Source organism: Pararge aegeria, chromosome 3 (genome assembly GCF_905163445.1).
Source record: "Pararge aegeria chromosome 3, ilParAegt1.1, whole genome shotgun sequence".
Lineage (NCBI taxonomy): Eukaryota > Metazoa > Arthropoda > Insecta > Lepidoptera > Nymphalidae > Pararge > Pararge aegeria.
In genome coordinates this window covers 8,972,129-8,987,708 of record NC_053182.1, presented here as the reverse complement: position 1 = coordinate 8,987,708, position 15,580 = coordinate 8,972,129, and the positions used below count along the sequence as shown (strand labels likewise).

Genomic DNA, 15,580 nt, shown 5'->3' with positions numbered 1-15,580 from the left:
AGATTTCTAGGCACGCATTTTTCTATCTCCAATCGATTTTTACGGCAATTTATATAATCTAACTTGTGATTTAGACTTAGACTTAAGACTTATGATTCTTGCCATAAGGTGTGACAAGAAGAAGTAAAAGAAAAGTATTTTGTGTTGGTATTATCATATTTTTTTCATTTTTTATGTGAATATAAGGTTCTTAAAATAACAGAGTTTTTCGTGTCAATTGTCAATTTACGAGTTGACCTAATCACTCACCTAAACATTACGCACCACCGATTAACTTTAGATGGCGCCTATCGTCGGTAGCCATCTTCTAAGAGTCGGTAAAACCTTTTTTCCCCTACGCATCACCGGAATCATTAGGCATCCTTTACCCCTTGTTTATTGGCGTACTAGTATAATACCCCTCGTATCAAAGTGTTTATTTCCCATAAAATTAAGAGACATGCAAAGATAGGCGATCCCGGCATGTCTCTTAATTTCACGCCTATCTATAGCAGGTTTTCGGCAAAGTTGAAAACTTAAATTCAATTCGACAGGTCATTCGTTATCATGAGACAAACAGACAAAAATACATTTTCAAATTCAAAACATATAATTTATAAAAGCAAAGTTTTATAAAATACTGCAAAAATGGCATTTGCATTTTTAAAAAAATCGTAAATTTTATCGGATGCCTGCAACTTCGTGTTTCATAGTGTGCCCTATGACTTTTTCAGAAAGGAAGCTAAGCTACCGGCAAATTCCAAATTTCCTTAAAATCAATTCAATAGTTTAAGAGTGAAAAGATTACGGATTATTATTGAAAGTGAATGTTGAAGGTCCCATATGAAAAATTAAATATATTTTCCTACCTTAAGTCATCCTTTGTTTTTCGTCTTCTTCTGCGTCAATTTTCCTATTTTACACTTCTGACCTGTTGTACTTTTTTCGGTTCGCTGCGTGGATCCTGTTCTTTATTTAATTGCATTTGAAATCATATAATTAATAACGTAAATGCTAATTTTGGTATCTCTAACTTCAAAAATGAGACTCTTATACAAATTCATACCCATTTTTTTCGCTTTAGGGTAAGTGTTGGATTTTTTTCTTAGGATTTAACACATAGTGATAAACGACTAAGACACCGGGAGCTATCTTTGCATCGTTCGAGTCCATGTAGGACTGAGGTGCATCGATAACTCAGTGTCATGAACATTGGTTGTTAATAAAATATAATTTAAATTGTTTCTTGAAAACTACCTATTAACTATTTAATAAAATATCTTGAAAATATAAATTTATATTTGCAAAATTTTTTAATTATCAAAAGTTTAATTATTTACCTACTTTATAAATTTACTGTAACATTAGACATCAGGTCTATTAATTTCGTTCACCTAGGGTGGTAAACAACTTTTTAAGATGATATCCAAAAAAACTTTCATATAAGAATTTTCGTTAAATTTACTAACCTAAATATGATGTTTTTTTTCTTTAGAGTCTCAAAATATCCGTTCTTAGATGACATATTCTACCTACTTTCTACCTACTTACCAATTGTAGCTTTATACGTGCAGTACATTTTGTGAACTCGTGAATTAGTCAGGCAGTCAGTACGTGACTTTTGGCTTTAATATATATAAAACTATATATATATATATAGATTTTCAATAAAAATAAAATTTAAAGTATATTTAAAATCCAATATAAATAAATAAAACTAAGAATAAAAGAAAACAAGTATAAAGTTATATTATATGACTACTTCTAAAAATGTACCATAGTTGTAAAAAACTTACAACAAAGTATTGAATGAAAATTCTTTATTCAAAAATATAACGAACTAGAAATCCAATTCAACAAACTATTTAAAAAATATTACTTGAAATTCAATTGGATAACTTGCAAACTATTTAAATAATTACGAAGTTACCAAATGTTCAAAAATAGCGGACAGAGGAAACAACTTTGTCTTTCAAATTTAAACACATTGTTGCAAGAGTTTTACCATAATTTTATGAAATGTTTATATTTTACGGAATTTGCTTTAAGTGCAATTGCGTTACGTCTGCGTCATATTCAAAACAAACAACACTGCTAAAATATTTTATTGAGTTTCAGCGATATATTATATTGGATTAAATAATAAATATAAGGCATTCACGTGGTGTTGACACTACTTTAACAATTAAGTATTTAGTATAATTTACTATATCATAATTTAAAAGCAGAAAGCATACTTGAGATACACTAGTTTTATCTATTTTATATCTTTGGAATTGTTGTGGAATATCCTACGGTTACATTTTTAAATATTAACTTCATTGAGATTGGGGTACTTCATCTAATTCTGCTTCTTCTATTTCAATCTTGTCTGATTTAGGACTAGCTTTTTCTACTTCAGTCTCCACATTATTCGTAATAGTCTCTTCAATATTATTTTCGATAGAACTATTTGATTCACACGTCACTTCGTTAGTCTCAGGTACAGTTTGCGCTTGGATATTAGGGACTGTAATCGTTATCACCTCATTTTCACTTTCTTTTAAAGATTCAGGAACTTTATTTACTTCCAATGGGCGAAATATTTCTTGAAGAGATGAAATCTTTTTTTCAGTAGGGATAACTCTATTAAGATAAACTAAAATATCCGATAGTGAAACAATTCCAACAAGTTTATCATCCTTATTAACTAGTAGTAGTCGATGACTTTCAGTTCTCACTATAATTTCTAAGGCCTCGTATAAGGTAATACTTGAAAGACATTTTTGTAGCTTTTCTTCCCAGTCTTTCTTTTTGTTTCTTACTTCACCTATTGTTAAGGACAAATTTAAATATAATTTTTCAGTTACTAAATTGAGTACTTCATATTTAGCATATACATTAATAAGAACACCATTTTCATCTAAAATAGGCAAAGCTGAAATATCTTTTTCTAATAAAAGCTGAAAAGCTTCTTGAATAGTTGTATCATCAGTGACAGAAACTATGTCATCATATGTTCCTATATTTAAATCTAGCATATTTTTGTGAAAAAATGTTAATTCAGGAAATTCATTGAGATACACAAACAAGAATCGTAATATTCTTTTATGAGACAAAATATATAACACATCTCCAGTAAATGGATCAATCATTAGAAGGCGATGAACTCTATTTTTGCTTAGTAAATTAATAGCATCATGTAGTGACTGATCTGGGCTTAGACTACATAAAGGTTTTCTTGTTGGTCGCAAGATTTTGCGCCAATTATGAAGTGTATGTTTTTCAAAATCATCCATTGACCAATTTTCTTTTTCGTGAAGCAACAAAATTCGAATAAAATCAGTAACAGTGATCATTCCTACTAGTGACTTTTTAGTAGCGTCCCACAACGGAGCAGACCGAATACCATGTGAGACGAGTGTAGGAAAAGTTTTCCTAACCGGAAATTGAGTATCAAATATAATAACTTTAGCCGATTTAGGAAGTATCTCATAACATTTATGATATTTAAAAAAGTTTAATAGTAGCCTCGTCTTATCTCTTCCACCCAAAGATATTTGAACAATAGATAAGTATGGGTCATATTTAGGTAACCCACGAACTTCTCTAAATAACTGTTTCGCCTGTACAGGATCTAGAGAAGCATACGAATTCTTATGATAAGTAGGAGAAGTGGTTCCTATAGATGAACGACGAACTTGCTTTGCATTTTTCTTTTTCGTTGTGTCAGTTGCACTTTGATCAGATTGCGGATGTGGTTTACTTCTAAAAATATCCATAACCCTTGTGATTGGGCTAGTCTTTCGAGAAGAAGAAGCTCCCGTTACTGTGTAATAATACTTTTTATGAGACTCTTTAGGGTCCAAAGAACTTTGTTCAACTTTAGATGTTTCGGGAGACTCTTTTGATGTACCAGCTAACGCGCCTTTTACATTTTGTATGAGAGACTGGTGTTTTTTTGAATCACTTTTTCTTCTTATCCTAAAAATATCAAAAATAGAGCTCCTTGGACTAGATGACGTTCCATGAAATGTTTCATATTCCTTCTTATTTGATGTCTCCCTCTCTGCACTTGATGGTCTGGATGTTTCAGCTGGCTTATCCTTGAAGATCGATCTAACATGTGGCCGTTGTGATTCAACACCCCGTGTTCCGAAGTGTATAGTATGCACGTTACTTTGTGGTAACCGTTCAGACGGAACATTTTGATCATCTGAAGTAGATAATGTAGTAACCACGAATTTTTTCTTGTCACCTACTACGGTTTGACTCTCGTTTTGCGCTTCATCTAGATTCTTTTTCTTTTTGCGTCTTGATTTTCCATATTTGCTGCTAGAGGAGTCTGACATTGCCCCTTCATTTTCTAATATAGGATCCATATTGGTAGTTACTACTTTTAATTTGTTTAAAAATATTTATTCGAACCATAATCCACAGAAGATAGTAGCGGTACCTGCGAACAAAAATATAAGTATAAGCAAAAATATAATGTTTCTTTTATTTTTATAAATTCGCTTTCTAGGTTATGAAAATCGAATCAATTGAGTAATGTAGGTACATTTTTAAGAATTACTACAATAAAATAACTTCCACAGTCTTTCCTGATTGGACATAGTTTTAAAACATGTAAATCAAGATCGAAGATGAAGAAGTTGGGTAGTACACGGACTACCCTGACATTTAGTCACGGTCACCATAATATTATTATTAAGATCATGTATTTAGCTAAGCATATTTAAAATAAATTGGACAAGCAGTAATATGTAACGATTGAAAAGGACTGGAATGCCAAAATAGATCACTAGATATAGATAAAAATAAAACCTCAAACAGCTGAACAGATATTCATCACATGTTAAGAACTATCATTCATACTTTAAAAACAATTGCACTGAAATCTTCCATCCGTTTTTACATTTTGATAAAAAGACACACATAATCACAAACCGATAGACAAACTGTTCTTATTGCAAACCCCTGTTTTAACGTTGGTGGTTAAAATGTACTTCAACCTTAAATTAGAACCAAAACGATCAAGGTTACTTCGTTGCTTAGCAACGTGGTGAAGTTTAATGCGTCAATTTAATGCACCATTGTAGTTGCTGTGCACTCTAAATTAATATACCGCATAGTTCAAGTTCACTAAGTATTAAATTTCTTTGAGGTTAAAATTCACTTTAGAAGCAACTAAGTATAACATAAACTAAACCCTGTGGTACAAGCACGCTTAGACTTTTCACTAATCAATACTCTTGCGAGGGTTGGTGAGCCAAACTTACGAGTGACACAATTACGTAAACACTATGCATTCACTTATTACACTTTCATTTTTACCTTAAACTAAACCAAAACTATTGAATAGGCCTTCCTAATTTAAACTATTGATTTGTATGTGTATAAATAAAATAATTTTACGGACATCGCGTGTAATTCACGGCAGCTCTGAATGAACCGCCATGTTGCTATTTGCCGGTAGGGAGCCCACGCCATCTGGTGTTGACCGTTAGAAGTTCTGAAAAGCCTGAACATGCCAGGAAAAACGTTTAGCTTACTAATCCCTAAATAAACCCAGAGATGTCATTACGCCATATTTTGTTGCACACAAGAATCTTAATTAATATATGCATATAATATGTATTTTAATTATAACGTTATATTCTATCTATGAATAAAAATTCATCTTCTGTATTTTCGTGATCGCAAAACGCAAAACGCGAAAGTAGTCTATGGATTGACTTTAAATTATTGCACACCGTTGCATTACTGTAGGCATAGAAGTATTTTTTTCGTTTATCGTATTTTTTTACATATCCGACTGAAATAAAACCTAGTGTGGCCGGCTCCAGCTTCATCAAATTAGAGGTTGGTACATAGTTTTGAACTATTTAACAAAGAAAGGTACACTTTTCCCTATTGGTTAAAAAGTTAAAATTGGCAATAAATACATACAATAAATACAAATCGTACATTTTTCGCTTCATCTTACGTTTACACAAAACGCACTTGTGTTTTATTTTTATAACTATAATTAAATACCCATCATTATGAAGTCTCTGATTGGAAAAAAGATATGAAATGAACCTGAATAAAAAGAATAAGAAACAGCTAAATTTAGCCTATAACATTGGTAACAACCGTACGCATGCGTGAAAATCATGACGTAATTCGTAAAATGTCGTCACAAATCCGTGACGCCATCAATGCGTGGAAAGTGATGACGTAGCAGATAGGGTGAGAGAGGACCCCGATCAATATCCACCCGGTGTTAATTATATATTCTACCCAGTGACGCTCGACTAATCGCAGCATGGGAGTAGAAATGGCCTTTCAATCAGCCACGGGTCGGCAGATCACGTGTTAGACCCATTTGCTAAGTACTTTTACTTAAGGACCTTGTTCGCTGTGACATTGAAATCTTACCACTCTCGTAACTTGTGACGTCAAAGTTCACAGTAATTTCTTTAGAATAGAGATCTTTGTTAAAGAATGGCATGTCAATACAATAATATGATTATTGTCCGATATTCCTGATCTTCATCAATCGCTCGCTGGTAACCATACTTTGTTACGTCAAAGATAAGAATTCTATCATTGGTTATTTTTTAAATCATAGACCAACGCATGACTGCTGCCACATCTCATGGTTAGTGATAAAGCGACCGAAGGTGGATCTTGCCTAGGTGTGCGTTTATTCTTGTTTTGACACTCATAGGGGAAGCGAGAACCTTCTATTAAAGATCTTCGCGGTGTAAATTAGAATCGAGGAAGTTTATGTCGATTAAAATCAAGAGTAGTGGACACCGCTAAAAGCATAATTTCGCGTTAAGATTTTAAAGGTAGAGATCAGGGAAAAATTATAGCTGGTGAATCAATGAATTTTAATTTTTTACTCTCCGCGCTCATATTTAGTTCCTAGGTCTATAATTATTGTAAAAATCGACTGAAATGTCTTATATAATAATATTTGCTTTACTTGCTACAAATACAAATGAAATTTTTTTAAGAACGCTGAAACCACCTATTATACTCGATATTTTTTTTCTAGGTGATTAGGTGGCGAATAATGGCGATGCTAAGTTAAAAGTGTCTATGTTCTAAGTAATTTTATTTATTCTACCTTGAAAATTAAGTAAAGCGAACTATTATAACAAAATATTGATTGACATCAAAAATGAAATTATTTCACTACCGATAACAAATTAAATGAAGAACAACTAAGAAAAGGTATCTTTCGTCTGAAAATTTACTAGATTCCTGCGGGAAACTTATATGGCCCTACTTATATGGAACTGAATAAGAAAGATTTTCGCCGCAGACTGGCCTGGCCAGGTGCAGATTCGTAAGTCACACTCACCTTCCGGACGTACTATTACAATTATAGGATTTTACTATTTAGTTAACATTAAAATAACAATCAAAATAATCTTCACTAGCCCGGTGCTATCTATCTAACAATGTTTTAAGTATTGTCCTCTATAAAATGAATTGCCACCTTATGCCGTTATTTCTTCTTAATTTAAATCAATTATTTGGAATAACTAATATGCTAACGATTTTGGTACAATATTGCAAGAAATAAATTGATAATATCGTATTACGTACCTACCTACTTACAATATATTATAAACGATGCTATATTGTAACTTTTTACTAAATTACAGTACCTACGTGTCATCAATGACGTTGTTCTTGATTGATAACACATAAACCGGGGATTTAACTGTTTGTCTTTAAGATCCTGATAACATCTTCCGGAATTTCGGTCTGTAAAAATCGCAGCTTAATAACTATTTGAACCTTACACTGCGGTGATAAATTTCGTATAAGTAGCTAACTTATCTCCTACGAGCACTTAAAATATAGATAAGATAAAAGATAACATTTTTCTGCCGTTACCATGTTTCATATAAGAATTAGGGGTTCCTATTATGTATTTGACAACTTTAAGTTCAGATAAACAATCCTCATGTAGTGATCTGATCTGAACGTTGGCCCTTAATTTTATTATAGGTTTTATACAAATGCTCAAAATTACTCAGCGGGACATGGAGAGAGTAATGGAGAGATGGAGATCTATAGAACAACCAGAATATCCGACATAGTTCAACGAGTTGTGAACCTAAAGAGACAATGAGGTCTTATTCAGTCGAATGGTCCTGAAAGTCGCAGCTTTGATAGATTCTGGCATTCAGCTAGTCGCTGCACATACGCGTCACAAAAATATACAAGAAATATAAAAGGGGACCGTTTGTAATCTACTACCCATTAAGAGTCATTTGAATTTGAATGGGGACCTAATTTCCAGTTAGGTTCTAATGATTACCAACACTAAGTTTTGGCCCTACCTATTAAAGCATATTGAAAATAACTCAGGTCACAACACAACTGACTCTCCTTAGACTGCCTCCTTGTTCTATTCATATTCGACTACGGATAACGACGGTTGTTAGGGTCCTAAAAATAAGTACTTCGTGGTACTTTTTTTCAGTTAGTATGTTTGCTGCGTTTAATTCCTACGTCTCGGTGGGGAAGTTAAGTAGTTGCTTATTATGATGTCAGTAATAACCAGAAGGAGAATCGTCCAAGCTTTTAATCTTGCTGCAGACTAAATACATTCTTGTATCACAATTACATATTTTGTTTTATATAAGACTTTTCCAACCAAATTACTTACAAAATATGTTTTTTATTTATACTATGGCCAGCACGGCTAGCATGAGGAGGACAGTTATATCCCCGGGGAAAGGATAAAAAAAATTCTTCCCCCACAGCTTTATCAACTCACCAAATAATATATGTGTAATAATAAACGAAGGTAAACTTTTCCTTTTCCATATTCCCGTGCTTTAGCATGTAGACACGTTAGTTATATCCCTTGTTAGGGGATATACCTTATAGGGGGATATTTTTTATCTCCCTCCCGTGCTAGCCCTGCAGGGAGCCTGGGTGTATGAAAAATTACAAAACCGACGGAACACAAACCCGCATCTTTGGCTATCGCAGCCGGAGTGCTTTGACAAATTCGGCAATTCATCCGGAATCTATTTAGGTCATATCGGATAAACATATCGATTTTTTAGGCAATTATCTAGTCAGTAGATAGGTATCTACCATTTGCCCCCAATATCCCAACGTACCTATTTGCTTACAGCATGTTTATGAATAAATACAACGTAGATTCTTATAATTTAGTTCAGCAATTATATATGGAATGTCGAGGTTAATCTCAAACCTACGTAGGTACGAGGTACAAAATATAACAAACTGAACTATCGAAAATGGACTGTTACAGATGGGAATAAATAAGCGTTTAAATATGCTTAAGGTGGTTTCAGTAGGTAACAGGAATACATTATGTAAGTATGTACCTAGTACAGAATAATAATACAGTTTATCAGCTTAACAAAATAGATGGAAACCTAGATTAATATAATGTTAAGGACATAATAGTTAAAATACGAACATAATTATTATAACAGATTTCTAGTTCTTTAGCAATGTCCTTAGTCATTTCTATTATTATAATTATATATATTTTATTAATTATTTTGATGTTAAATGACCCGACAATCATCAGTTTATATAGGTACACCTACCTACCTATACTGAATTTTATGTCATAACCTAGAATTGTTTTTAAACAAAAGTTGCAAAACCAATTAACTACATCACTAACAACCTTGATGTAAAAAAACTTAAAAGAAATACTTCTATAATTACGTAGTAAATACGTAAGTACAGAACTATTTTCATATCATAATATCAATGTATCACCTTTGAACATAACCTCAAAATTAACAAACTTCTCAAAGTTCATAATACCACTTTGATAATACTCACAATAGAGATCATTCCGAACCCCTTTCGTATTTGTGATCACTGCACTCACACACACACAATTAGCATAATGCACCCGTCCTAGCGATAGACTCACGTTTGACAGTAATAATTCTAAACACAGAATTCCTTTAGCACTGTCCGAGTATCGCGCGCTCGTTGTATAACATTGCCACTAGGGTAGTAATTGATGAAAGCACTGTTTTGTTGGTAAAGACCGCCATGCCCAATTAGTACAATTTACAATCTCACTCGATGCTACATTATGCGCTGACGGCATGCATTGGAACAAGCTAGTCGCGTTCACGTAATAATTCTCTCGCGGCCCGCTGATGCCGCTGCGTTCGCGCTCAACTAATGTGAGCTGCACACACACAGGCGCGTATACAGGTATACACACGCACAAGTGTAGTTGCCGCGTATCAAATGAAGATGACGCAGCAGCGCTTGGTTCATTCGACTATGCTATTTCATGATAAATCCCTTATCATAATAATGAAAAGCAGTTTTATGTAGGTATATCTATAATTAAATAATAATTCTCTTGATGAGAGGTTATTGAAATGCCATAGACTTCTATTTAATAAAGCTCCAGTGTGAGATTGACATGAACACAAATGATTTCGTAGCAAGCAATATAAACACTACATAGTGTTAAAATTATTAAGAACGAGAACATACAACAAAAAAGACGTTTCTTGCATAGGAATATCCCTTTTTTATTATTTTTTGTTATAAAGGCAATAGAAATACCTATTACAGTTCATAAGATACAGCCCAGTGGAAGTCGGATGGATTGTCGGACAGCGAAAGCTTAGTAATGAACCCCCGTTGGCACCCTTCGTGTACGGAACCGTGTAAAGTGTAAATATGCCAGTCACAAAGACAAGAAATGGTTAGGTTAGGTTATAGGTTTTATAAAAGCATTAATAGAATGTAAGTGGGTACCTAACTACGAACCTACTGCTTCTAAAAAAGCCAACACAAGAGCTTATAAGCTTTCCTTTTCGGGACATAGGTGCGTTTCCATTCAGCGGAGCGAAACGTAAACGTGCTAAAATAGACCAATCAAATTAATTATCTCGTCATCTACGTATTATCAGTTTGGTCTGTACCTAGATGGCTTCGCTCCGCTCCGCTCGTCGCCACGAAGCGGATAAGTGGGGTAAGCCTTTGCAGGTCTAATCACAATAAAAGGTAGTGTATGTATTTATACAAGATATCATGTTCTAGCTACTATAATAATAATAAATCAATTAGTAAATACTAAGCAATATTATTTGCGGGCATAATCGTTTAGTTACATATTACAACAACAACAAATTGTTGATAACCAGTATTATAATGTTGGCAAACCATATCACAAAGCACATCGATAAATAGTTAAGAGTATATTTACGTTATCACAATACGTAGGTATCCTAATCAGTATGACTGTCTCGTGTTAGTCTAGGCGCCACTTACATGTGATATAAGTGAGAATCTATTTTTAGAAAGACTAGTAGACATCTTTTTTTTTCTTTTTTTTTTTTCGTTGCGAAATCCTCATGGATACCCCGCGCCACGGCGAGGCACAGTGGTTATGTCAGACTCTGGCTAAAACCCCACGTAATCCTACTCACTATTTGATGACGGAGCCGCGAAAACGCTTCCGCACTCAACCCCGACTCCGCAGACGGTTGTCTGCAGGGGTAGACAGAGACGGGGTGCCCTTTTCGCCCGTTGGAGCCAACTTGTGAATCACACTGTGGGTGATGGACAACCCCGTTTCCATCACCTGCAAGTCCCCCGAAGGTGTTTAAGGTGTTTATCTACGAGTATATCTATACGTATGTGAAGAGGATTTTTTTTTTTCGTTTGTACCCAATAGGCTCGAAAAGTACTGGACTGGACTGAACCATTTCTTCGCCAAAAGTTAAGTTTAACTAACACCAAGTAACATAAGCTATGATTTATTTAAAAAAAAAATTGCAATTATGTAACCGAAAGTAGCAGAATCTTTCCTACAAAATTCACTATTTGGCGTGCGCTGAGAAAACTATTGGTGTTACACAAAATTTTTTAGCACGTAATTAAAGTACTCATTATCATTATTTTAATTTTATATTATCTGACAGCTTAGCGAATTGGTCTACAACATTTGGAAGTACTTAGTTCGAGTTTGTAAATAAGGCTATTTTACAATTATAGAGTTAATAGATATATCTACAGTTTTAATACAGAACCTATTGGTAATAATTTATTGGCATTAATATTAAATATATACCTACCTCCTAGTACTACGTAGTGTAAGAGGAATGTAATACTACATTGTAAGTAGTAAAGTTGTTAGCCTTATTTGGACTTCAAGAGGTACTGCCTCATATATCAACAGCTTAACTCTGTCTCACTTAAAACATATTATCTTCAAAAGCAGTATTCAAAACGTAATTTTACATTTGTCTGTCCAAGCTTATCGTTGATCTTCTTGGTAGATACTTCCTTCCACATTGGTGTACTGGTCATCATTCAGGCATTGTCTTTTATGTTAGACAATTCAAACATTATCTCTGAGGTATTTTCTCCTGTGACTGTACAGACCGACTAAACAACCTCTCCATCTACGCTTATCGATTGCGATCGACGTGTGTAGTGATAGTGTCATCACAAACAGAGAGACTTAAAATTTCAAAAGTAATTAATACTTATACAACTAGGCAAAAAGTAGAAGCAAGGTTTCACCTGACTATGAATATCTATATCACCAGATAAACTGCTACTGGCTTTCGATGGATTTATTTATCCGCCAATTGAACAGCACCATTTTTAATTCAAAAATCGAAACACCACACTTCATCGCTCCCACGACACCGCGCCTCTCCTTCACGGTTGTTTAACTACGTTGCCCTAGCATCTGTTTCTGTCCCATCACGCCGCTTCTCCGCGCGGCTGAACTCTTACAGAAAAATTATGTATGTTTTGTGATTTTCTGAAGGTGGTTAGTAATAGGCCTGAATTATTTACAGTTGCTTTTTAAGCGATGACAGGTGGCAACTTTATGTGTTCAAAAATATGTCATAGCGCACATTTACGAGAAAAAAGATTAATTTTAGAATAACAATATATAAACATTGTACTTTCATACGTAAAGAGCAGGAAAAAGAGAGCTCCATCAAAATCTGACGTATAAGCAAAGTAAAGTATCATAGTAGTACCTACTTCTCCGGACAAGCTCTGTCACAAAAGCTACATAAGCTCTGAGTACTACTACAAGTGTCGCGCATCACGCATGCGCCGCACTTGTACGTGCACGCATCTGACGCTTATGGTACCCAGCGATTTGTACAACATTAAGCTGATGTAGGCGTTGTGAAATTTATATTAAGTTTCACTTATATCACATGTACGTTGGCGCCCTCATATTTTTTTCACTTCGTGTTTTTCCTTCAACAAACGATATATGGATTATTAGATACCCTAGTTAGGGCCTGGAAATAATAGTGCCGGTGTATATTCTTGAGTTTCATATATCAAGATGATCCATCACTTTTTTCACACACACACACATTGGCTTTCCAACAAGAAAAACCTAACCATAGGGCTTTGTTCGTTTCCTTGTGGAAATCCGTGGGTGAGAATATTTTTTTCACTAACTGGGCGCCTGACAGCATATCTAGTATATATTGATCAAAGGTCTACCTGAAGTCTATATTGCCAATTCCCACCTATCCGTGATGTGTCTATTGTCGAGAGCCGGCAAGGCGCAGCGTTGCGACGGCATCGATTATAAGTAAAATTAGAATAACTGGACGTTTGCCCGCCGAGCGAGCAGCAAATAGTACTAGGGCATGCGACCAATCGTAGCAGCCGTAAATATATGCAACGTGCTGAATGCGGACACACCGCGGAAGAAAACAACCCTCTGTGTCTAAAATAATACAAGACGTTCTAAGCTCGATTTCCATTTTTCGTTTTTTTTTATTAAAGATGTTACGATATTCCATATAAGTCATTTAAATTATGATCTTAACTAATTTAGTCATAAGGCATGCGTACAAGAATGAGCTGACTGCATTTGCGCTCTGAAGAGCCGAGCTTTTTCTGCGCACTAAACCGTTTATACACACCGTATCACTAGTAGTATGGCCATTGGTACGGTAGGTCCGTAATGATAACAGATAAGACAATTAAACGCGCTGCATTAATATCATCGACAATCCACTGCTAAACGTTGCTCTAAAGAGTTAAATGGGACCGATGCAATGGTTTAACTTGCTCTCTGTGGCACAGAGGTGAGTTACGCTAGGTACCTAAGTCCTTAATCGTACTGAGTATTTCTTGTCAGAAAAGTGAAGTTTTAGTGCTATTAGAGCGGCGGCAAGCTACCTCGTACTATTCCTTAGGTTTTAATTTACTTAGTTGGGTACTTAGGTAGGTTATTTATACCTAACGGAACTGGAGTAAATTTCAAATTAACAAACGTGACAGCCGCGTAACGTTATTCTGTCAAATTATGTATTATGTATGAAGTTTCACAATAAAGGCGTTCCATATAAAACGACAGCACAAAGCACTTACACGATTGTCGATGTCGATTTAGTGAATAGTCTAGTCTAATCAATGAAAAAAAAGAAGTCGCCCTTTCTAACAAACATTCCTTCGAAATGGGGTCCAAACAGGCTATATGAGAACGCACGATTAATTGAATCGCAAAATACATGATTGGTTCTACTGTATCTTATGCAGCACGGGACCAACTGTGATTGGCCGGCAGTTAATCTGTCAGCATTGTGACTAAAATTCAATGACTAAAAGCATGCAGGGCACACTTCATAAGCCATTCCGACCGATGCTATATTTTCGTTGGGCTATTTTAAAGCAGTAGTTATGGTTCTATGTTTGTCTTCTAAGCTAATAAGTTTATTATTTGATGTTGAGAATAACGCTTACTCTTCGTATAGCTCGATTGCTCGTTTAAATTTATCGTGTCTATCTGATCCAGGCTTTCATAAGTAAGCAGAGTTTTATGCGAGAAGTAAATTGAGCACCTTTTTAACGCACGAAAAAACTAAACTATTCAGTTACTTAAAAACAAGACTTAGCAAGGACTACGTTATACGTACAACATTCTGAATGCTGACAATATTATAAGTAGTATGTATTCGGGGCCTATCGAAGAATTGAAAATATTATTGACTTGATGTAGGCAGCCTTACAGATAACAAATACTACGCGCAGGCAACGTATTGAGTATCTACTAGTCTCCATATGAATTTGACGGAATAAGTTGATCGCTCGATCGAAATTGATCGATCGGACAAGCCAAGGTCAACTGCGTTTGTTTGTTTATTTGATAACTTACACAACAGATTACACGAGTTATTTCATAAGCCACTCAAGTAACATAGCGTCCGCATCGGCTAAACAAGCAAATTTTTTAAATGAGTTTCAAGACGAAAATTACTGATGTCAATTAGGGATTGGAACCTATATTATATATAGATAGATAAATTCTTTATTGCACACAATTAAGGGATAAAGATAATAAATAGTGGAAAAAAGGCAAATTGTAAATTGTATATTAATTTTTGTATATTGTAAATTATTATAATTTACAATATTAAAAAAACACTAGCATGTTTTTCTGATCTCGGTTTCAATATAATATATTCATTTTTTAAATCTTCCGTTGTAGTTTGATAATGATTCATATTTTAGTACCAAAGCAAGAAACTTGAATTTGTTCTACTTTTGAGTTACTTTATGTTTCATGTACTTCAATTTCTATCGATTCTAAAGATGT

General features: G+C 34.4%; 1 protein-coding gene across 3 annotated transcripts; it reads right to left on the bottom strand.

Moving 5' to 3' along the window:
• Nucleotides 1–2,069: 2,069 nt before the first annotated feature.
• On the bottom strand, nt 2,070–10,141 carry LOC120637130 (5'-AMP-activated protein kinase subunit gamma-2-like). 3 transcript variants are annotated; one of them, XM_039908787.1, is made up of 2 exons: nt 9,802–10,141; nt 2,070–4,414 (listed from the first exon to the last, which is right to left on the bottom strand). In XM_039908787.1, the coding sequence occupies exon 2, from the start codon at nt 4,338–4,340 to the stop codon at nt 2,298–2,300; it is 2,043 nt and encodes a 680-aa protein (XP_039764721.1). In that variant the 5' UTR covers nt 4,341–4,414; nt 9,802–10,141; the 3' UTR covers nt 2,070–2,297. The 3 variants fall into 3 exon arrangements, with proteins under 3 accessions (XP_039764721.1, XP_039764723.1, XP_039764724.1); XM_039908789.1 differs by lacking the exon at nt 9,802–10,141 and adding an exon at nt 5,296–5,420; XM_039908790.1 differs by lacking the exon at nt 9,802–10,141 and adding an exon at nt 5,241–5,416.
• Nucleotides 10,142–15,580: the final 5,439 nt, after the last annotated feature.

Bases quoted from the DNA above. Each gene is read 5' to 3' on its own strand.
- LOC120637130 (XM_039908787.1), bottom strand. From the start codon at position 4,340: ATGGATCCTATATTAGAAAATGAAGGGGCAATGTCAGACTCCTCTAGC.